The sequence below is a fragment of the Urocampus carinirostris genome, chromosome 5 (genome assembly GCF_059441175.1).
Source record: "Urocampus carinirostris isolate Australia breed hairy pipefish chromosome 5, RoL_Ucar_1.0, whole genome shotgun sequence".
Lineage (NCBI taxonomy): Eukaryota > Metazoa > Chordata > Actinopteri > Syngnathiformes > Syngnathidae > Urocampus > Urocampus carinirostris.
The window spans coordinates 23442725-23466287 of NC_142353.1; the positions used below are offsets into that span (position 1 = coordinate 23442725).

The 23563-nt window shown below is 39.1% G+C and overlaps 1 protein-coding gene across 4 annotated transcripts in view; it reads left to right on the forward strand.

The window, feature by feature from the left end:
- Positions 1 to 22333, forward strand: part of stxbp1b (syntaxin binding protein 1b) — a 33608-nt gene extending 11275 nt beyond the window's left edge. For 2 of the 4 annotated variants that reach the window (XM_088336233.1, XM_088336231.1), the window contains exons 7-20: positions 798 to 946; positions 1209 to 1293; positions 3042 to 3172; positions 5875 to 5982; positions 6117 to 6177; positions 7013 to 7078; positions 8048 to 8128; positions 9902 to 10040; positions 10334 to 10443; positions 12838 to 12939; positions 14540 to 14625; positions 14844 to 15001; positions 15942 to 16060; positions 19257 to 22333. In XM_088336233.1, coding sequence (XP_088192359.1) covers positions 798 to 946; positions 1209 to 1293; positions 3042 to 3172; positions 5875 to 5982; positions 6117 to 6177; positions 7013 to 7078; positions 8048 to 8128; positions 9902 to 10040; positions 10334 to 10443; positions 12838 to 12939; positions 14540 to 14625; positions 14844 to 15001; positions 15942 to 16051 — 1386 coding nt within the window. In that variant the 3' untranslated portion in view covers positions 16052 to 16060; positions 19257 to 22333. The remainder of the gene's footprint in view (positions 1 to 797; positions 947 to 1208; positions 1294 to 3041; positions 3173 to 5874; positions 5983 to 6116; positions 6178 to 7012; positions 7079 to 8047; positions 8129 to 9901; positions 10041 to 10333; positions 10444 to 12837; positions 12940 to 14539; positions 14626 to 14843; positions 15002 to 15941; positions 16061 to 19256) is intronic. The other 2 variants (XM_088336235.1, XM_088336232.1) reach the window with 1 other exon arrangement.
- Positions 22334 to 23563: the final 1230 nt, after the last annotated feature.

Sequence of the window (23563 nt, forward strand, 5' to 3'; positions counted from 1 at the left end):
CTCTCCAATTCTGGTGATAATCATGACTAATCCAATTTAAATGCTTTATTTTTTTTTAAAAATAAATGTATGCATTATAAACGTTTTTTCTATAAATCTCTCTCTCTCTCTCTCTCTCTCCCTCTCTTTATATATATATATCTCATCTTATCTCATCTCATCAGCCGTACCGCTTATCCTCATTAGGGTCGCGGGGGGGCCGGAGCCCATCCCAGCCATCTCCGGGCAGTGGGCAGGGGACACCCTGAATTGGTTGCCAGCCAATTGCAGGGCACACAGGGACAGACAACTCACTCGCTCATTCACACCTATGGACAATTTGGACCAGCCAATTCACCTGGAATGCATGTTTTTGGAATGTGGGAGGAAACCGGAGTGCCCGGAGGAAACCCACGCAAGCACGGGGAGAACATACTGTGTATTATTTGTGCATAACCGTTGGGCTCTTCATGCACTTAGGTATAAATTAATGCAGTGATCGATCAATCAATAAGTATCGCTAACCAAAATTGCATAACATTGTATGCAATAGGAATCCAACCTGGGTCATGGTGGTAGGACTGCTGACACTTAACTACTAGACCAACAGTGATGCAGATGACATACGAAAAAGCATTCTTTTTTTTTCTTCCTCAACTTATACTCTTCCACTCCTTTCCTGTTCTCTCTTTTCTCTGCTCCTCTGCTTTTCTTTGTTCTTACATTTGAGCATGCGTCTTTTAATCAGGTGCACTCTTTAGTCTGAAATTTACGGTAATTGGATGTTTGTTTACAATACATGTGTGTTTTGATGGCAGGTCTTCTCCTTGGATAAAATAGATGCCTTTCAGGACTTCTATAGCCCCTTCAAAGCTGATGTAAAGAACAACATGCTTGAAGGTTGCGCTGAACAGATTGCAACCCTCTGTGCTACTCTTAAAGAATATCCAGGAATCCGTTACAGAGGGTAAGACAATATATGAGAATTAATTCAGTTATTCCAGTCTTTAATAAAACACCAACACTCTTAATTATTTTTGAACTTTTGACCAAACCTACATAACCTCATAGGAATACAGAAAGAAGAATAATTTCATAGTTTTTTTAAAAATAATAATCAGACGCACACATTTGGATTTATTTTAGCAGTTTCCTGATTTATATGTCAGCTGGAAACCTCCTTTGCAAAACTTTACTGTTTATTATTTTGTGCATCTGTGTGTTTTTAGGGAGTACAAAGACTGTGCTGTTCTGGCCCAAATGCTTCAAGACAAGCTGGATGGCTACAAAGCAGATGATCCCACCATGGGGGAGGTACGAGATGTTGATATTGTCATTTTTTTGGTCTTTGATAAACATTGTGTAAAGCAGCAACAAAGTACTGTATATTCCGCACTATAAGACGCACTGGATCATAAGGCACGCCCACAAAAATGAGTGTGTTGTCAGATAGTTTTCATTCATAAGGCGTATCTGACTATAAGGTGCATGAGGATTAAGACTAACTTTTTAATATGTGTCGCCGACCTAAGTCGCAAAACACTGCATGCACCGGAATTGAACTTGGGTCTTGGAAGTGAAAGCGCAAAACTTGTGATCAACTTTTGAGATTCAGACGAAGAAACAAGAGCTGAAGAGAGTAGTTAAGTTGAGGACTTTTAATAAAAAGAAACACATTAAGAAATAAACAGAATATTCTGGGTTTGGGTAATCTGGACAAAGTTGTCATTGGGCAAAGAAAGAGGCGTTAGATTTTATCTCATTTATCTCTATTTCTATGGTGCCAGAAACACTGATTTGCATTGTACATTTTTCTGCATTCTGAAAGTTTAAACAATATCTCCACTTCCTCACCTGTGAGTCAATAACAATGTTGTATAATAGTATTTTGTTGAGGGTCTTTCTGTTTTTTCCATTCTCTAGCATTCGTTGGTGACATGGGGATACTGTCAAATCTATCAGAATTCAGAACAAAATGCACTATGCAAATCAGTTTCTGGCACTGTGAGTAAAAATAGTGTGATATTGCAATCCATGTGTCTTTTGTACGTCTAGTGGTAATGGGTTAGGGTTCTCACCGCCACTACCCAAGATCAAATCTCTTTGCATCCAATGTTTTGTTTCGCGATGTTTATTGATATATCACTCATTGCACAATAAGGTAGTAATCTGTGATATGTAAGGCGTACTGTTACAAGGACTACTTTTAAATTTCTGGCCAATGTAGTCCAGAAAATTAAGTATAATTGCTCAAACACCCACGTAACAGATTTGATTAAAACTACGTACATATTCCATGAAGAAAAGGCAATTTGATTTAAAAAACTGCCAATGTCTTCAATGTGTGCAAGATGCATGTCTTGGCACACCAGATTGATGTTTAGAAATCATCAAGATGGTATGATGTTCTTAGTGACCAATCTGTGGTTAATCCTAATCCAGTGCACACTACTACAAAAAAATGTTGTCGTTTAGTGTCACTGTAGGTCATGATTGCCAAACATCACCCAGCAAAAGTTTTCACAATGCATCATCATCATCCGTGTCATCAAACAGCAAGTTGTCCCGGTCCAGAGGCAGCGAAGCAGGCACAGACCATTTACTGTTCATGAATGCACCATAAGAAAAACACAGGCCAAAAATGGCACCCATGGGAGAGTTCCCAGGCAAAAACCACTGCTGTCACAAAATAACACAAACGTTGTTTCACATTTGCTGAAAAGCATCTTGATAATCATCTTTTAGATAAACATTATGTGGAGTGATGGCTAAAAACTAACATTTTTGAAGGTGTAAAGCCCGTTACATCTGGCGAAAAATTGGCGCAGTTATTTGACAAAAAATGCCAACAGTAAAAGCACGGTGGTGGCAGTGTGAAAGGGAAAAAATACTTTTTCACAGCACTCTAGGCTTCAGATCAGAAGATGTTTTAATGTTGTTCTGTATAGCCCTTTAATATTTTTTTTATTAAGGGCTGTACAAATAAATTTGACTTGATTGGTATGATTTTACTTTTGCAAATTCCCTGCATTGTCCTCTGTTCCTGTGCTGTACTCAACCAGGGACCAGACAAGTGCCGTAGCCAACTAATCATCCTGGACCGGGGTTTTGATCCAGTGTCACCTCTTCTCCATGAGCTAACACTTCAGGCAATGGCCTACGACCTGCTAGGCATCGAGAACGATGTATACAGGTATTTAGCCATGCAAAACATGGAGGAACTACACACGGGGTCTTTAAGGTTATGCCATGAACATGCCAAAGGTGAAATATGTGTCTTTGAAAGGGTTTTGCTCTCATGGCGTGTGACAAAGAGAAGACAAGGGGGTTCCAGCTCACTGCTTATTAAACTAAGATACGAACTAGCCAAAGAACTTGGGGGGAACTCTTGGGATGTGCTTTGGTGGTGCCTATTTTACAGTAGTACTGTAAATTCCGGACTACAGAGCGCACTTGATTGAAAGCCGCATGCTCATATCTAAGAATGAAACTCAATTGTGTTTTGGTACAAGATGCAACGGATTTTAAGCTCAAACAGCCATAAAATTGAATTAATTCACGTCCATGTCTAACATGTAGGCACGACGCACACCTAACTCAGACCACGTGGGGAAGGTGACGTTGACGTCTTTGACGACGTTTTCAGCTGCACTGTTTTAAGTTCTGCTCTGAATTTTTTACATCACGTTTCCGGATCATGTCACCATGCAAGAAATTACTGCACCGGAAGAAAATGCGAATGAGGTCTGCGTCACATGAAAAATGAGCCCTATATTCCTAGATGACAGTGCAGGTGCAACCATACTGTGGAGAATAGTGCCAGATTGCACCACAGACTTATTTTTTGTGTTGTTGTCATAGGTGGTTGCCACAATAATGGACCGAATTGCATTTGCTTGTTATTATTCCACAAAGATTAAGGAAACTTCAGCGACATGACATTAACGCTGACGATACGTAAAAAGAAGTATAGTATTTTTGATGGATAACCACTGCTACTGTTCAATTCGGATGAATAAAACAAATACTTGATTTGTAGGTAAAAAAGTTTAAATATTGTAGGTATGTTGTAAATATTGAATAAAGCACCATCAAACCTCCCATTTTGCTCCTATATATTATATGAATAATGTTGGCAAAACATGGAATAATTTATCTTGAAGGGCATCATAAATGTTTCCAGACGTCACCACGGTGCATTGTTGAAAATAGCAGTCTGTCATTTTTTACTTAAGTATTGCTCAGCTATTTACACAGAAAATATTACAGGTTTATCCTGCCACAAAGAGGAAAAAGAAAAAAAAGAATAACCTGCACCGTATTCAAAACCGCTGTGCATAAAATGTAGTCGAAAATTTACAGTAAACTGTTTCCCACTTCAATAAACAATTCACTAAATAAACAACCATCCCTGCACTATTCTCCCTCAAACCAATCAGCTTTTTAGTCCACTTAGCGGACTGTCTCCCTCCATGGTCCCTTTTTTTCTCCTTGTTGAATATTAGTTTACGTGATCATGTATTCCCCACCCACTCTGGGGGGTTTTCCGGAACGTTACTTAGGTGAGTGACGTTTTACCTGTTCTCTTTTACCTTCTGCCTCAAGTATAGCAATAAAAGTTAAGTTATTTCAATGTTCCCACGGCCAGGCTATCCCTCCTGGCAGCCATTCAAGCCTACTTGCACAAACCACATTGACTTCTTTTGAAACATGCAGCCCCCGACGCCCCCACATAACATTCAGTATAGAATTGGAATTAGGTTAAGGAATAGTCATGATGTCAAGCCTTTTTTTTTTTTTTACATTTTGTGCGTTTAACCTGATGTCGGATTTCAAATAAAGAAGAAAAATGAGAAACCGTACCATACAATTCAGTTGTATGGGTCTTTCTATTTTGGGTTTGAAAGAATTGGTAACACTGACGTAAAAGCACATTGAAACTTAAATTTGATTTAACAATCAAATCGAAGACCAAAAAATATTACAAAATGTGTAGTATTGACCAGTGTTGGGTGCTTTACTGAAAAACAGTAATTAATAACAGTTACAAGTTTCTTAATCTGAAAAGTAATTCAGTAATCCTTCCGATTACTGACACCAACAACATAGCACATTTCCCTGATAGTAACTATTTAGTTACAAATTACTGGATTACTGGATATATCCAACTTTTTAAAAATAAACACATAGTAAAATAAATAGAAAAAAGAAATGTACCAACCTGTGGAAGCAGTCAACCGTTCATATTTCTTGGCTTGTGCAATTTTGAGAGCTTGCAAAAGAAAACACTTAGCTGAGACACTCCATATCTATTTTGTCTCCAGGCTTTAAACCATTCGAAGATCTCTTCCATTTCTGACTACTGTTTAAGACGTTTTCTTTTTTTTCCAGGCATGCAGTATTGCAAAAAATATTTTACCAGCAAAAAAGACAATTTATGTTAAATTCTGTGCTCACATTTGTCTAATTGTTTTCCCCTTGGTTTATTGTTCGTGTGTGAGCCAGCCCCCCTCTCTATGCGCTGCCTATCATTTGCTACGGGTGACACAACCAAATATGCGTGTATAAGCTTAAACCCTTTTAATTTATAGTTATATATGCTGGAAATAAATGTATAAAATATGTTACAAAATGTAAAAAAATGTTTTAAAGTAAGATCACTCTTAAGCCTTGAAGTAAGGCCATGATGGCACACCACTGCTTGTTGAAGGAGCCATTGACGCTCAGGTGGTATTCCGATCCTGTGTCAGTACAGTTTTGTGTTGATCTTATACATGTTCTTTGCATTTCGGTTTTTATTTTTGAAAAGCTAGACAACTATAAACCAGGATTACTTGTGCCAATTTGATTCTTCAGTTTGTAAGGGTGACAGTTTGTCTACTTATTCTGTGTCAGCTTCGAGACAAGCGGAATGGGGGAGACGAGGACAAAAGAAGTACTATTGGACGAGGATGATGACCTGTGGTTAACTTTGAGACATAAACATATCGCTGAAGTTTCGACGTGAGTGTTTTGTGCCCAAATTCTGTTGTCATGTGCAATATTCATAATAGCACGCATTTACAACTCACAAAGGTTTGTGCATTTCTGGATTGTTTTTTCGGAATGATTTAGGTTTTTTTGTCTTCCTTCTATAGGGCTGTGACTCGCTCTCTGAAAGAATTTTCAGCCAGCAAAAAAATGAACACAGGAGAAAAGGTAAAGGAATGGAAATACATCCCCATTCTTCTAAATCAAGAGTTCTTAATCAGGTGGCAGATTGGAGAACCGTAGGTTGGAGAGTGTCTCCACTGAGATCTTTGGGGAGACTGTCTTTAATGCCGAGCTCATGTTTAGTAAGGGCATCTTGACATAGCTCCATCGTTTCTCCAAATGGCTCATCGCAGTATGAAGAACGGTGTTTATTGCATCATTAGTGGAGTGTTTTGCCCGGTAGGCAAACTGATGAGGGTCCAATAGGCAGCCTTTGATGTGCTGGAACACCAACTGGCATAATAAAATAGATTTATAGTATTTGACAGGACTGTAAAAGATACCTTGTTCAAATGTTTGAACATTTTTCAACATGACCTAATTTTACTTCTTTTAGCAGTTTATTGCAATTGTGTACTGCATAACATCTGGATTCTACTAATTGACCCAAATATGCAGATGTCAGATCCCTCAGGGGTTTGTATACAAACGAAATGTATTGAAAGTATTCAGGACTAAAGCCATTCAATGAATTATGGACCAGTTTATATACTACAGCTGAATAAAAACCATTAATAGCAAAGTGTTGGTCAAAAAACTCTTTTGCCCTTTTGAGAAAGTCCAGCTAAAGGGCCCCATTTATGCTGCCGCTGCCCTTGCCTCTTGCCAGTTTCAGGTTTATCGTGAATGTTAATAACTGTTTGTTTGTTATCCTTGATTTAAGTTGCGATCTATATCACTGAGTTATTTTCCTTCTTGGGTATTTGGGTCTGCATCATCATGAATGTCCTGTTATTCGTTTTATTCATATGCACTTTTTACTTTCAAAATTGTCTTCCAGACCACAATGAAGGAACTGTCTCAGATGCTGAAGAAGATGCCTCAGTATCAAAAGGAATTGAGTAAGGTAAGAACAGTAAATGTACTGTTGTTTACAATTTCCCTTAACTTGTCGCTATAGGACAATATATACTACCGTTCGAAAGTTTGGGGTCACTTAGAAATATCTTAACATTTGAATAGAAAATCACTGTTTTTTTCAATGAAGATAACATTGAACTAACCAGAAATACATCCTATACATTTCAACACGTTAAAAGGTAGTCGCATTTCCAGCAACCAGTACTCCAGAATTGTAGTAGTACATTGGGTTTGCTAATTACATTAGCAAGTTAATGGAGGGTTTAAAAAAAACTAGTGCAATTCTGGTAGCACTCCTGAAAACAGTTCAGCTGGGTAAAGAATCTATAAAACTTCCATTGAGATGGTCAAGTATCTGGATGATCACATTTGTGTATGTGATTAAACTTTTAGAATGGTCAGAAAAAGAGAACTTTCATGTGAAACTTGACAGTCTTTCCTTGGTCTAAGAAATTAAGGCTATTCCGTGTGAGAAATTGCCAAGAAACCGATGATCTTCTTCAATGATGTGCACTACTAACTTCAGGGACCAGCACAAACAGGCTCTGACCAGTGTAGAAAGGGAGCAAAAAGATAACTACATTAGAGTCTTTAGTTTGAGAAATAGACGCCTTACAAGTCCTTATCTAGCAGCTTCGTTGATACCTATCTGCAAAAACCGGTGTCAACATCTAAAGTGAAAAGGTGACGCTGAGATGCTGGCCTTTAAGGCAGGGTGGCAAAAAAAAGCAAATACCTGAGACTGGCCAACAAAAGGAAGAAATGGATATGGGCAAGAGAACACAGACATTATTTGATGAATGAAATGTTGACTATTTAATGCAAAACACAACATATTCTGGGTGACCCCAAACTTTTGAACGGAAGGGTATTCATACATATAAAAGTGCAAATGTTTGACACTAACGTGGATTACACAAAACTCATCACTTTAATAATCTTGTTTTATTGTTAGTATTCCACCCATCTTCACCTGGCTGAAGACTGCATGAACCGGTACCAGGGCACAGTTGACAAGCTCTGCCGCGTGGAACAAGTAATAAGGACTTCTTTTTCAACACATTTTAAGGAACGGATGTTCAGTTATGTCAAGAATTACGAGCAAAAAACAAGTGTTACACAAGGTTTTTAAAAAAACAACTACAACAAATTGCAAAGAGCAGATTTGATTTGGACTTTTGTACTCATGCTAGAGCCATTAGCACCCTGAACTCCAATCGACAGCGTTCATTAGCATAATGTTCTTCCCAGTGGCACAAGTTCGTTGACAGATTGGCTTCCCTCCTATTTAAGCTCAGTGCTCTGACTCACCGTTTGTCAGTACGTCAACGAACCTCTGCACCGCAAGATGTGTGTTTTGACTCTGTCGGGTTTCCTGCTTGTATTTCCTGTCCGGTATCGTTCCCGTCTATTTTTTCCTGTTTAATATCGATCTCAAGTATCGTTCCCAGCTATTTAGTTCGGTTTGATATCAATCTCCAGTGTCTGGTAGCGTTCCCGTCTAGTTTGTCCTGTTTAATTTCTATCTCCAGTGTCTGGTATAATTTCCGTCTATCTCATCCTGCTTGTTATCGGACTCCAGTCTCCAGTGCCTGATATCAATCCTGTCTGTCCCATCCTGTCTGGTATCAACCCCATCTGTCCGATATCTGCTCGTGCAATTGGTATCGATCTCGTCGGCCTCTGGCTTTCTGTCATTCCACGCCAGACTGCTGCCTTACATCTTCCGCCCAATGATCGCCCAATCACTGGCTTTTGGGTTAACCTGTATGACTGCCCCATTTCCCGTAAAATAAGGCTTGCGTGAGAAACATCTCACGCATGATGGTCCTCCTCCTGTTCCGGTTCTTGACAGTTCTGTACAACTGCCACTGTGAATATGCACATATTTAGTATTTATCATTAATATACAGTTTTTGTAACGTTTGTATCCTTTTGCACATTTAATCCTTTGAATTGGTTTTACTTGCACTGAAAGGAGAAGCGCTCCAATTTTCTAATGACAATTAAGGCAATTCATTAAATCATATCTAAAAGTGAAGAGAAAAAAATCACCAGTTGATATAGTTCCATTAATTAAAAGGAAGCATGAATTTAACTCAAGCGAGAATGTAAAATAAATATTCCTCTCAATCAGGGGTCTCTAACGTGGGCACCAGGTAGTCCCAAAGAACACCTGAGTCGCCTGCAGACAGGTTCTGAAAATAAAATATATAATATTATTTTCCAGGATATGTGTTTGTAACTGGCATGGTGTTTTAGTGGTTGACTGAGCCTGTTTTAAATCTACTTCTTATAATTACAACCTTGTAATAACACAGTAACGATATAGTAATAAGATATGTTTTCATTTTAAAAATGCATATCAAGCTGGTAACCAAAAGATTATCCGTTTCTATGTTTACATGGTTTAAAGCTGCCTTCAGAATACATTTTGTCGTCTTTTAAATACGAAAACATTGACTGACCCCTTTCTCCTTTTCTTTCTTTTTCCCTCTTTTTCTTTTTGATCCTCTTTCTTTCTCATTTTTTTTCATTTTATATATTTTTCTCTATTTCTCTTTCTTTTTAATTAAAAAAAAAATTCATTCTCTTTCTTTTTCATTCTGTCTTTCTTTTTTATTCTCTTTCTCTTTTTTTCATTATTTCTTTCTGTTTCTTTAATGATTTCTCTCATTCACTTTCTTTTTCTTTTTTTCTTTCATTTCCTTTTCCTAATTCTTTCTTTCTTTTCATGCTCTTTCTCTTCCATCTTCTATGTTCTCCTTCTCTTCATTACTTTATGTGTTTCTTTCTTTGTTCTTTTCAGGACCTCGCAATGGGTACGGATGGAGAGGGCGAGAAGATCAAAGATCCCATGAGGCTTATTGTACCAATCCTACTGGATACCGGCGTCAGTATCACTGACAAAATTCGCATCATTTTGCTATACATCTTCCTTAAAAATGGTCAGACGTCTATCCTTACTCTGTGTGTTTTACATTTTTCATCTTCCATGTGAAATCATCACAATTACAGCCACACTCAATCCAATTAGATGCATATTTAAGAACTTAAATGTTGAAATTCTGCATTATTCACGACTTCCAATGTCTCTTTGCGTAACTTATAAATGATCAGTGCTCAAATAATTGTGCATATTTGTTCATCTAAATCAGGACCTCTTGTTTGACCTTTCGATTTTAAACACCAGCATGCATTTGTGTCTATTTTGTCCACTCTACGTGCGGTTATATGTCAGGTGTGACAGAGGAAAACTTGTGCAAGTTGCTACAGCATGCCAACATCCCACCAGAGGACAGCGACATCATTTCCAACATGGCACACATGGGCGTGCCAATTGTCTCTGAGGTATTATGTGTTGCAAAATCCTGTGTTTAAAGTGGAAGTCAACCTGAAAAATCACATGACATCAGATAAACATGTTGATCCTTTGGAATTTTAAATATTAGCATATACACTACATTTGAAAAGATCGGGTCACTCGGACAATGTTTTGTTTTCCATTGAAGAGTCACACGTTTATTTATAAAATTGTCCAATATCCTTGTTCTTTCGTCCATATTAATCTCTTCCTTTTGCACAGTCGAATATGGCTTTTTCTTTACAACTCTGCCTAGAAGGCCGGCATCTTAGAGTCGCCACTTCACTGTAGAAGTTGACTCTGGTGTTTTGCGGGTACTATTAAAGAAAGCTGTTAGCTGGGGACCTGAAAGGCATCTTTTTCTCAAACTAAAGACTCTTTCTACTCTGATCAAAGCCTGTTTGTGCTGTTGTTAGAAGGGAGTAGTTCACATCAATGTAGGAGAGCTTCAGTTTCATGGCAGTTTCTCGCATGGACTAGCTTTCATTTCTTAATACAAGAATAGACTTTCGAGTTTCACAATAAAGTATTCTTTTCTGGTCATTTGGAATGTTTAAACAACCACCACAAATATGATGCTCCAGATACTAGACTAAATTACAGTAAGGTCAGTTTTATAGCTTCTCTAACCTGCTCGACAGTTTTCAGCTGCGCTTACATAATTGAACAGGGGTTTTCTAATCAACCATTAAGTCAAGTCATGTTTATTTGTATAGCCCTTAATCACAAAGAGTCTCAAAGGGCTGCACAGATCAAAGACTATTGCAAACTACAGACTATTATGACACCATCCCCTGATCTAAAACCTACATGAGGGCAAATAATACACAGGTATTGTCAACATAAAATATAGGCTATTCATATGCTATAGAGTAGAAGTGTGTTTTAAGCTTAAATCTAAACATTTCCACTAAGGTTGCAGATCGAATCTCAGGGGTAAGAGCATTCCACAGCACCGGGGCACAAATAGAGAACGCTCTCGAACTTGCGGATCTCTTCTTGGCTCTTGGGATCACTAGTAGACCAGCATTTTCAAAGCGAAGGCTCCGGACCGGAACATAGATATAAGTCCATTATTAAGTCCATTAGCTTTTTAATGCAATTAGCGAACACAATGTACTATTGGATCACTGGAGTGCTGGTTGCTGGAAATGGGCCTCTATACACCGATATAGATATTACATTAAACAAACACTTGCAGCTAAAATAGTCATTCACCATTTTAACACTTAGATCTGATACGTTTCCTGTTATACTCAATGAGAAAACAGTGCTTTTCCTTCAAAAATAAGGACATTTCTAAGCGACCCCAAACTTTTGAATGGTAGTGTTGGTTGCAGACCAGGGGTTGGGAACCTATGGCTCTTTTTGTGAGTACAAATGCCTCGAAGATAAAGAAACGCCACATGCAAAGGTTTCTCTGCATCGTTTCAATTCTAATTTGAGCGAAACATACTTTAATGCATGCGAGACCGAACCAACACTTTCTAGCTGTAGGTTCGGTCGAGTAGTCATAGGGCATAGTCTTGATTACACTTCACAGTCAAGGTGTTACACTAACATACCCAGTTTTTCTTTTTTGTTTTTGCAGTACGTCTCATAGGATTTTTTTAAATGGACGCTCAATATACAATTTATTTTCACTGTTGTGACAATTCATGATGAAAAGCCAGAGAACAAACTGTAAACACCCAAAAATGCCCAAAGCAATTTAATTGGGTGAGCAGTATGGTTGGGCGGATCTTTGCACACAAAGCACACTCCCTTCTCTCTCGCATGCGGCCACTGCGCTGAAGGGTAAAACAGTCAGGAATGTTTCGTTTGCAGTATAATGGGACACTTTTACACAAGAACTCCCAACACCTTTTTTTGAAACCATTATTTACAGAAAGTCCAAACGTGCCTCGACGATTTTAAGAAACTGCGGGAGGGAGACAAGTTTAAAGTGGTATATTTGTTGACATGGGAGACAGACTTTGACATAGTTATTATTTCATACATTTTATCATTAGCTTTTGTCTAGAGAGCGGCTTTGGCGGTTTTGTCTAAATTTGTCTTTGAATATATGGGGTAGCTATCCCTCCCTTTTATGGCTATTTATCTTTTATGGCTCTTTGGGTGAGAAAGGTTTCCGACCCTGTTGTAGACTTTCCCAAGTTTTAATTTCATCATGCAAATAGTGTCATGACATTATCAGTTACACAATTCCAGATGGAGGATAGAATTATAGCCTATCACAGGGACTGGTTGCAGAGTCTGGTGAAGACCCCAGTCTGCTTGTCAACACAGTCCTTAATTTACATAAAATTGTGATTGCAGTGTGTAGAACATATACTTTTGACTAAGTGACAAAGGAAATGATTGCATAATTTCCATTGCAGGGCACTGTCAAAAAACCCAAAAAGCCAGACCGTAAGGAACGGATCAGTGAGCATACCTACCAACTCTCAAGATGGACTCCACTCGTCAAAGATCTCATCGAGGTGAACCTTTTGCTGTCAGGAATCTGTTCTCAAATCAAAAACGTGACACACAAATGTAACAGAAGAAACTACTGTTTTAGTTATGTAAAGCTATTGTTTGAATAACTCAATTTGCCATTTTATTTTCATTTTTCACAGTCTGGTGATTTTTCTCTGTGAACAATCAAAACGCGACTGATTTGAAATTGGAATGTTGCTTTTGATGATTACCGTAAATTTCAGACTAAAGAGCACAACCGATTAAAAGCCGCATACTTAAATTTAAGAAAGTAACAAAATGTTGTCTTTGTATAAGCCTCCGTGAATTTAAGCCGCGGGCTTAAAGAGCCATAAAAATTAACTAATTCTCGTCCATGTCTTACATTTTAAGCCAGTGCCACATCTGGGGCCAACCACATGGGGAATTTGGCGTGGACGCCGTTTTCAGCTGCGCTATTGTCAGTTTTGGTCCGAGTTGTGTTTTCTGATTATGTAACCATTCAGAAGTGCAAGTAAGAAGACGAGGACATGAATACTATTGTGCAACCATTCTGTGGGTAATAGTGCCAGATTGCAACACAGATGTGAAAGTTGTCTTCAGGAAATTTGGCGTTGACACCATTGGCTGCAGAACTTCAACGGCGGCGTGCCCCCACACACATGTAGCCGTTTTTAACTGCTTCGTTTTCAGTCCTGTTCCATTCTGTTTTCATCATGTGTTTTCTGACCATGTGACCTTTTAAGATTGGAATTACAAAGACAAGCAGATTTGTACTACTGCTCGGAAGGAAAACATGAATTAGGGCGGGTTTTTGAAAAATTTAAGTCCAATATTTCTAGACAACAGCCCAAGGGAAACCATGCTGTAGAGAATAATGCCAGATTGCAACACAGACTTGGAAGTCATCTATGGAGAATTGTGTGTTGTAAAGGCGCCGTGCCTCCACAAACTTGATGTTGTTTTCAGTTCTGCTCCTAATTGTTTACATTAAATGTTTTTGAGACATGTGACAATTCAAGATGGAAATAACAAAGACCAGCACCTAATTATTACTGCGCTGGAAGAAAACACAAATGAGGGCTGTGTCACGTAAAATGTGAGCCTTATATTTCTAGAAGACAGTGCCAGGGCAACCATATGTGGAGAATAGTGCCAGATTGCAACACAGACCTTTCTTTTTTCTCAGCCCATTATTTTTAATAAAAATTACCATGTTCATGTATTTTTGCCTAGTATTTAAATCAATGTCGAGGCACTAAATATTACACACAGTCCCTTTAATAGAAACCAGAGACCATATATTGACGCCGATGATATGGAAAGAGAAGTGCAGCATTTTTTATAACTTTGCATGTATAAATTGACGACTTGATCTGATGGTGAATGAAATAACATTTCTGAGTTTGTTGTTAAGGAGCAGTTTGGTGTCCGGAATTTACAATCTATCTGGCTCAAAAAACAACAACCAACAAATAACTGCTGATTTAGCCAATTTAGGCCTGGAGTGCAATACCGCGTGTCAGCATTACTCCTTAAATGATCAGTTTGCTTGTGACGCAGTCATCGTAGGTTTGAATCCCAGTCAGAGACGCTAACCTCGGAGACTTTGTGCTTCCACAGGATGCCATTGAGGACAAACTTGACATCAAGCAGTACCCGTACATTTCCCAGAGACAAGCATCAGCCAAAGCCAGTGCCCCATCGAGGTTAGTACACCGTCATGGTATTCCATGTGGTAAATTTGAAAAAACCTTGTACATTTTTTCCGCGTTATAAGGCACACCGGATGTGTATTTGGCATTACTATTTTTGATTGGAATCAATCAACCTTTCTGCATTTGTATGGTGTTGTTGTCTGTTTTTTAAAAAAACAATGCTAGTCTTGTAAATTCTGATAGAAATGTATATCACCCTTGTTTTTTAGTAGTGCCCGCTATGGTAACTGGCACAAAAACCGGGGGCCCACAGAGGTGAAAACTGGGCCCAGGGTGATTGTCTTCATTATCGGCGGCATGACCTACAGTGAGATGCGCTGCGTGTACGAGGTCACACAAGCCAATGGCAAATGGGAGGCCATTATAGGTACGAGTTTTTCAGACTCTCCCTCTTTAATTTAGGTTTGTGGAGATGCAAAATTTAAACAAACTTCTGCACCTCTGAATGACTTTTTCCTCATAACATTTTTTATTTTTGTAGGCCATGAGATTTTTACTATGGCTTATATTGCCTGTTATCTAACAAACGAAAGACAAATCACACAATACAACAAATGATTCCCCCATCCCCGCTATCATTTTAGTTTTGTCTTTCTAAATTAACCTTGCCTTGCATGTTGAGTTATTGAAGCATATGAGTGTACAAATTCCCGGTATTTCATCTTTTGCCGATCCCGACAATTTTTTAGTTTTTTTTTAAAGTTTAGTAGCCACGCTCAATAATATTTAGTCAACAAGTGTTGTACTTGTTACCCCTTCTTTCTTTGGAAGATAAGATTTAATCTGTCCCAGAATTATATGTTATAGAACTCCCTTAAGTGAATGCCAGGTTATCTTGTAGTGCCCATTGAATAATTCCTTCCTATCCTAAAACATTTAAATTGTTAGCCTTACATGGCTGACTCCCTATTGGTGTGTGAGTGAGTGTGTGTGAATGGGTAAGTGTGAAGCACATTGTAAAGCGCTTTGGTAGATCTTCATTGACTGAAAAATGCTGTATAAATGCAGACCATTTACCATTTACCATTTATAGACAGCACAATTACATTACATGATGAGCAAAATGAATGTAAAAAAAATTCTGTTTCCTTTGAAAACAGTGTGGCAAAATTATCCACATTGTCCTTAGAAGATGCATATTACGCGGTCAATAAAATTAATAAAGTACAATTCCAAATTATTCTACATATGTTGTGCCAAAAAAGTTCAAAAATTCCTGGCTATAATTTTCTAACATGATCATAAAATTATTCTGTGGTCAAAATCCATCCATATATGATGTAATGCAATACATTTGTCATCTGCAGGTTCCACTCACATCCTTACACCGCCGAAATACCTAAAGGAGCTGCAGCACCCAGATTTCCTGGACCCAAATGCAGCACCTGAGGCCACCGACGAGCAGTTGGCACAGTGACGCTCGCAGGTGAAAATGCTCCAGTTTTCATGATCACTAATGATTAAAAAAACAAAAAAAAATTTCCTTCACATGTCAAGCTTTCCTTTTTTGGGGGTACATTAAAGAAATAACTCCAATATTAGACTATTTGCTAGATCAGTGGTGCTCACACCTTTTTACCATGTGAGCAAATGACCAGGTACGGATGTCAAAAAAAAGCAAAACATTTATTATTTTCAAATGATTATTTTTTTTGTACATTCTTTTATCACACCAGAAACTAAACCAAAATAAAATGCAAGCGCAGTTTAGCTTTCAAGAAAAAAAATCCTAATTTGTGTAATTGAAGGCTGATAATATTTCTCAACACATCATATAATGAATACATCTATCCACCCATCTTCTGTTTTTTGGGACCTGGTTGTGGGAGTGGCAAGAAAGCCCAGACCTCCTTAGCCACTTCATCTAGTTCTTCCGACGGGATCCTGATGCGCTCTCAGGCCAGCCTATAGACATAGATTTTCCAGCGTGTCCCGGGTCGTCCCTGGGGCATCCTGCCGGTGTGACATGCTCGGGAGGCATCCAAGGGCCATCCTTGCCAGATGCCCAGCCATCTCAATTGGCCCCTGTCAACACCTAGGAGCTGGGCTCTAAGCTGAGTAACTTCCGAATGACCGAGCTAATAACCCTATCCCTTTGGGAGAGCTAGACATCCTGAAGAAAATCATTTCGGCCGCTGGCATGCGCTTGGACCACAATTCGTCACCAAAGGCGACGGTATGAAGGTCAAATCGACTAGTAAAAGAAGAACTTTGCCTTTAAGCTCAGTTCTTTATTCCCCACGATGACTGGTAGAGGGTGCACATGACAGCAGACACTGCACCGATCTACCCATCGATCTCTCGCTCTATCCCGCCCTTACCCGTGGATAAGTTCCCAATATACTTGAACTCCTCTCCTAGGAGCAGGTTCAACTTATAGCTGACAATGTGGACCAAACTCTGGCCTGGGTCAAACAGGGACCAAACGGCCCACACCAGACTATCTGGCACCTCATAATTCAGAGGACCACCACAGGACTTAGAGGAGCAAGTGCGAGTGTCTTTTAAATGCCCTCTAAACGCATAGACTCTTGATGGTAAAACTCACATAAACCCCTAAAGACCCTGCAGAGGGTGCAGAGATGGTCCACTCTTCCACGTCCAAGACAAAACCGACACTTCCTGAATCCAAGATTTGATTTCCTTAAGGATAGTGAATAGATCACACCAATGGAGCCTGAGAGGAGCTATTGACCTATAGTTGGAACACACGCTCTTGTCCCTCTTCCTTGAAAGAGGGGCCACCACCCCACTCTGCTAATCCAGAAGTACTGTCCATGACGTCCAGAGACTTAATGACAACTGGGCAGATATCAGACACACCTCGGGCCTTGTCACTGCATGGATTTTTGGTCAGACACACTGATGAATCATTGCATTAATATATACTGTAAGTGTATAAAGAGACCAATTCTTATACACTTATGCCCAGGGTAGCTCTTACTAATGCGCATTATGGTCCGGTGCGCCATATGTATGAAAAATATATGACCCCCCAAAAAATTTTTGGGGAGGGGCATGCCTTAGAAAAACCAGAGAGATAGGAGAGCCCACCTCGTAGTTCCCAGACTTCCTCAAAGAAAGATGTGTCATGGAATTGAGGAGGTCTTAGAAGTATACTGCCCATTGATTCACAAGGGCCCTGGTTGAGGTCAGCAATGCCCTTTCTCCACTGCTTTTTCTGAGATGCGGGGTGATGGATCAGAATTCCTTTAAGCTATCCAGTCATCCCCTTCCATGGCCTTACCAAACTACCCCCATGTCAGAGTTCTTGCCTAGGTGATGAGCAAAGCCGGCTTCTGCTTGGCCAGCCGATACCTGCTTCTGGAGTCAAAAAGGCCCAAAGGGACTTACTGCATACTACATCTTAAAGGCATCCCATAATACCCATGTCCACCCACAGGTTCAGGTGTTGCCACCCTGGCAGTTTTTGCCCAAGTTATGGCGATATCTCCAATCACCCATCTCCACGATACTTCAATCGCTAAACCTAAACATGTTATGTCTGATGAGAGCCTAACATCAAAGAAAATATTCATGTGTTTAAATTGAGCATCACTAGATGCCAATGCTAGTTGCGAATGCTAATATTAACTTGTGTTAGTCACAGCTAGCGACCCACTAAAGCAGGGGTGGCGAACAAGTTTGACACAAAGAGCCGAAATTTTTAACTGTGAGAGTCAAAAGAACCACAGCACGCACTGACCACACACAATAAAAACATATTATTTCCCATAACACACTCCTCTCCTTTTAATAAAACAAGTGTCGTTCTTGTGTTGATTTCAAGGAAAGTGTCCACCCTCAATACACAAAATAACTAAACATGAAACAAGGCAAAGAGCTACAGTATATAGAAAATATGATGAGAAAAAGAGCCGCATGCGGCTCGAGAGCCACATGTTCGCCACCCCTGCCCTGAAGCATTGACACTGCAGATACCTAAGCCAAACTCTAACATCTCAATTTGTTTTTCTTACTTAAAACTATTCTTTTCTGTGTTTTATGTGTATGCATTTTTAATTTTCCAAATTTTCAATTGTGATGATTGATGCTAAAGCTGCCGCAGTGACACTAGCTTCTGTTATTTGGGCATTATCAGTACCCTTTGGTTTTTATTTTAGTAATTTTGGGCTAAGAAAAAACAATAAACAATTTTCTGTAATTCACTGAACTGTTTTTTTTTTAATAATTGAATTAAAACACAATCAAAGTGCGAAGATCAAATAACCCAAAACAACACTGTCTTCACGAATGTAAACAAAGAAAAGGAAGAAAAAACACAATGACTCCTGGAGTATGACACCATTGTGTCAAAAGATCCTCAGAAACCTTCTCGCAGGCCACATACAGCCTTGACTTTGACATATGTGCACTGGAGCAAAATTAGCTCCACCGTAGATAAACCTTTTTTGGTAGTCAACTACTGGAGAGACTCATAAAAAATCTCTTGAAAAGGTTTGACATCAGCAGTACAAACGTATTTATCGAACTTCTGGTAGCATGAACCAAAGGTAAGGATGTTGATGGATTAACTTCTAAAAATATTTTCAGGACATTATTAAACCAGGACAGATGCTTTAAGAAATGAAATATGAGCAAATGTGAATTTTCTGTTTCAGATTCAAGTAAAATGATCACTCCAAAAAATTCCAAAAGACTTGAAGATCAAAGAAACCGCCGGAGAGACTTTCAAGTAGTTCCCTGATCACCTAAATGGATGCTCTTCACTCCTCAAGGGCTGCATCTCCTGCAGTATTTTGGAGTTTTCTCTACTTCAACACAAGTCAGACCAATTAGAATCACGTTAGCAAGCTGTGATAGCTTGTGTTGGGCGCCATACTGAAAAAAGGAAATTAGTTACAGTACTAGTAACTTTTAACTTTAAATAGTCATTAAGTTTGGTTGTAAAATACTGAGAGCTTGCAAACAGTTGAGACACTCCATATCCATTTTGTCTTTTGTCTTCAAGCCACTCTGATATATCCATCTCGATTTCTGGGTATTTTTCCTCCAGACATTGCTGTAAAAGATCATTTATAGATAAAAAAGACCACAATTCGGCAAACTTTTACCGTAAATACGGTGCTGACGTTTGTCCCATTGACTTTATTTTTCCTGTATAAGCCACGCCCCCACCCCCACACACTGCTTACCATTTGCTACTGGCATTGTCATACAACCAATCATGCGCATGTAGTCTGACACTCTGATTTCAGTATTTGATTTTATAGTAGTAAATACACGTTATTCCGTACACTGGTGATAACCGTCCAGGGGATTGAAATCATTCGGATTTGAAGAAGAAAAACTACAAAATAAAAATGTGGGACATACGAACCTTGAGGGACCCTTTGCTTAGATGACACTACAAATTGTAGTACACAAAAAATCCTGCGGTAGTTATTTATCTATGCTGTGTCAATAAGATTACTAATTTGTGTTTGATTATTGTTCACTGAGTAAGACTATTTTTTAGAAATATTTTCTTTATTATGTGTGTTATTTACCATGAACTCTGGACTACAGAGCGCATCTGATTGAGCCGCATGCTCAATTTTCACAACAAAACTCAACTTTGTCTTTGAGCAAGCCGCAGGCTTACCCAGCCATAAAAATTAACTACCGGACTTGACGCAATATAAGGTGCACCAGATTATAAAGCATGCCCCTCAAAAAGGTTTTTGGGGTCATATATTTTTCAAACATAAGGCGCACCAGTCTATAATGTGTAATGTGTCAGAGCAAAATCGCAAAACATGGCGGTATTGGCAGTGAGAGCGCAGACTTTTTACCACTAGACCACCAGTGTTAAAAGTGACATTTGAAAAGGCATTAAGCTTATCTCATTAATACAGTATTTTTACTCACCATACCAGAAACACTGATTTGCACAGTTCATTCTGATAGATTAACTAGTCTCTCAACTTATTCACCTGTGCGTCAATAATGTTGCAGTTTAATGTGTTACGTAAACAACTTGTTTAGTATTCTTGTTAAAATATTTCCAGTATGTCCATTGGAATGCACTATGCAAAGCAGTGCTTCTGGCATTAGATAGAAATAGTGTGATAATAACATAAGATATAATGCCTTGTCATTTGTCACCTGTACCACCAGTGGCCCAATGGTTAAGTGTTGGAGCTCTAACAGCTACTGCTAAGGTTCCATTGAATGGTTGAATGTAATGTTTAGCGAATTTGGTCAGCGAAGAATACTAATTAATCAATCATTGCGCAATCACAGCAGGTAACTGTGAAACCGTGTATGGTAACGCCTACCTATACTTACTGAATGCAATACCAAGCTTACCCACCATATTCTATGCTGTAAAGCGCATTTTCAAATTTTTTGGCCACATTTGGGGTTTTCTCAGTGGACCTTATAGTCTGGAAAATAAGGTACTTCATGTCCAGTTTCATAGATGTTATGCCCAGCGCACACCTGACGCCAACCAAGTAGGGAACTGGGTGTTTACGCGTTTGGCAGCAGAAAACCAACGGCACCGTGCGCTTGCACACCTGACGCTGTTTTCAGTTCTGCGCAAAATTGTTCACATCATTTGTTTTCGTAGCACGGGACCATTTAAGATGGCGATTACAAAGACGAGCACATATTTTCTACACGAACGAGCGTAGCATTGAATCAAATGTGAGCTCAGTATTTCTAGACGACAGTGCAGGCCACCATACTGTGGTGAATAGTGCCAGAATGCAACACTGACATAGCAGTAATGGACCAAATTGCATTTGCTTGTTATCGTTCCTCAAGGATTAAAGGAAACACAGCAACCTGAAAAAGACTTTGATGATACAGAAAGAGAAGTGTAGCGATTGATAGATAACTTCCACTGCTGTTCAATTCAGATGTATAAATTGAGGTCTCGAATTGTGGGTGAAAAAGTTGTAATATCGGATAAAGTTCTGTCAAACCTCCCATTTTACATTATATGAATAATGTGAGTAAATACGCTAAATTCTCTTGAAGGGCGTCATGTTTCCAGACGTCACCACCGTGTTTCGTAAGAGCAGCTTGCCTTTTTCCTCGGTTTGGCCAAGAAAAAAAAAACCCAAAACAATAAGCCACACTGTATTTAATGCGACAGTGTTTATAATGTAGCAAAAAAGTAGTGGCTTGTAGTCCAGAATTCATGGTTTATATGTGAAATAGTTTTGAAATTAGGCTAGAGGTTCAAGTAAAAATTCCTTCATCCTTTTATTCATCTCGTTTCACGTACTCTATGCTAGGACATTAAAACTGGCATATTTTATATTTTGCGTAAACAATTCATTGACAGTTACCAATAAACTAGAAATGTTCAAGTTATTTGTTATGGTGATCAAAAATCCAGACTTTGCATAATTGGGTGACCACTCAGCATTTTTTACATGTTTGATATTCGTAAAGATTTCTGATACCAGTTGTGTAGACCGTTATGTGCTGCTACCCTTTATTGTCTCTGTGTTAACTGTGGAATCGATTTTAATCCTGTCGTGCTCCAGAAACACTATGTCTGTATGGTCCGTTATTCCTTTTTCTAAATGGGAAAATTATTTGAAAGAATATTTTTGCTTTAGAAAAAACCCTCTTACCATGAAGTTCTCTATTACAGTAACATACCTCCCTTTTGTTGTGCATATCAACTGTGATGTTATTCAAGGTTCTGAGTTCATTGTGTGAATAAAAATACTACAGAATGCATGTGTTCTTTATTGATTACTGTACAGTACTTCTTTTAAACCGCATATGCAAATGTGACGCCACTAGGTGGCAATCCATCGATCCAACCATCCATCATCTGCACCGCTTTGAGGGCTATAGGTAATTTTAAATACATGGTTCTCAATCTATAATTGTGTCATCAAATTCCATATTTGTTTTGTTTCTCTGGAATCTTTTTCTTATGAGATTAATTATTACATTTGCTGTCCAGAATTGACATTCCCTGTAAAAGTGGTAGAGGTATCCATACATCCGTTATCTGCACCGTTTATCCTCAGTAGGGTCACGGGGGTGCTGGAGCCCATCCCAGCCGTCTTCGGGGCAGTGAGCAGGGGACACCCTGAACCGGTTGCCAGTCAGTTGCAGGGCACACAGACAGACAACTCACTTGCTCATTTACACCTAGGGGCAATTTGGACCTGCCAATTAACCTGACATGCATGTTTTTGGGAATGTGGGAGGGAACCCGGGGTGCCCAGAGGAAACCCACACAAGCACAGAGAGAACATGCAAACTCCACACAGGAAGGTTTATAGGTGGCAATCACTTTGTCCATTTCTCCTTTTTTTTAGTCAATGATAATTGTGGGCTTTTGTCACTTCTGGATGACATGTTTGCATCCTTGTGAAGAGTACATCCAAGTATCACATTCTTTCTTGTTTGGGGGGGAGAATATTAGAAGATAGTGGTTGGAAAGGACCACGCTGTTTCTCAATAAACGGGTGACGAGTGCTACTCTGCAACGGAGCTGAATTTGTTTTTGTCTCGTTTGGCTTTGTTTGAGGGCAATGGAACCCTTTGAATGTGTGTTTGATGTTTAAGTATTGATGCACAACCATGTGAATTGTACTGTGAGGACCGTATGGTGACTTGTTTTTGTACCCTGACACACAATTTTCACAGTGCTAAAGTGGATTTGATGATTTTCCTGCAATTAAAAAAAACGTTGGTAATTTAATGGTTGCGACAGTGAAAACTTAAATGCTACATCTGGTTCATCTACTCAGAGGTAAGACCAGGCCGCAAAAAATCCAGCACAACCCGACCCAAGCCAGAGGGTATTAAAGCCGAACCCAGCTTGAGCCCGACCAATTAACTTGATTAGCAGGACCTAGCTCGAAGCAAACCCCAAATTTCACATTTTATTTGCCAGGGCTTAGGGGAGGAGAGGTGATTAATGTTAAATTAGAGCCCATCTTTTGTAGCG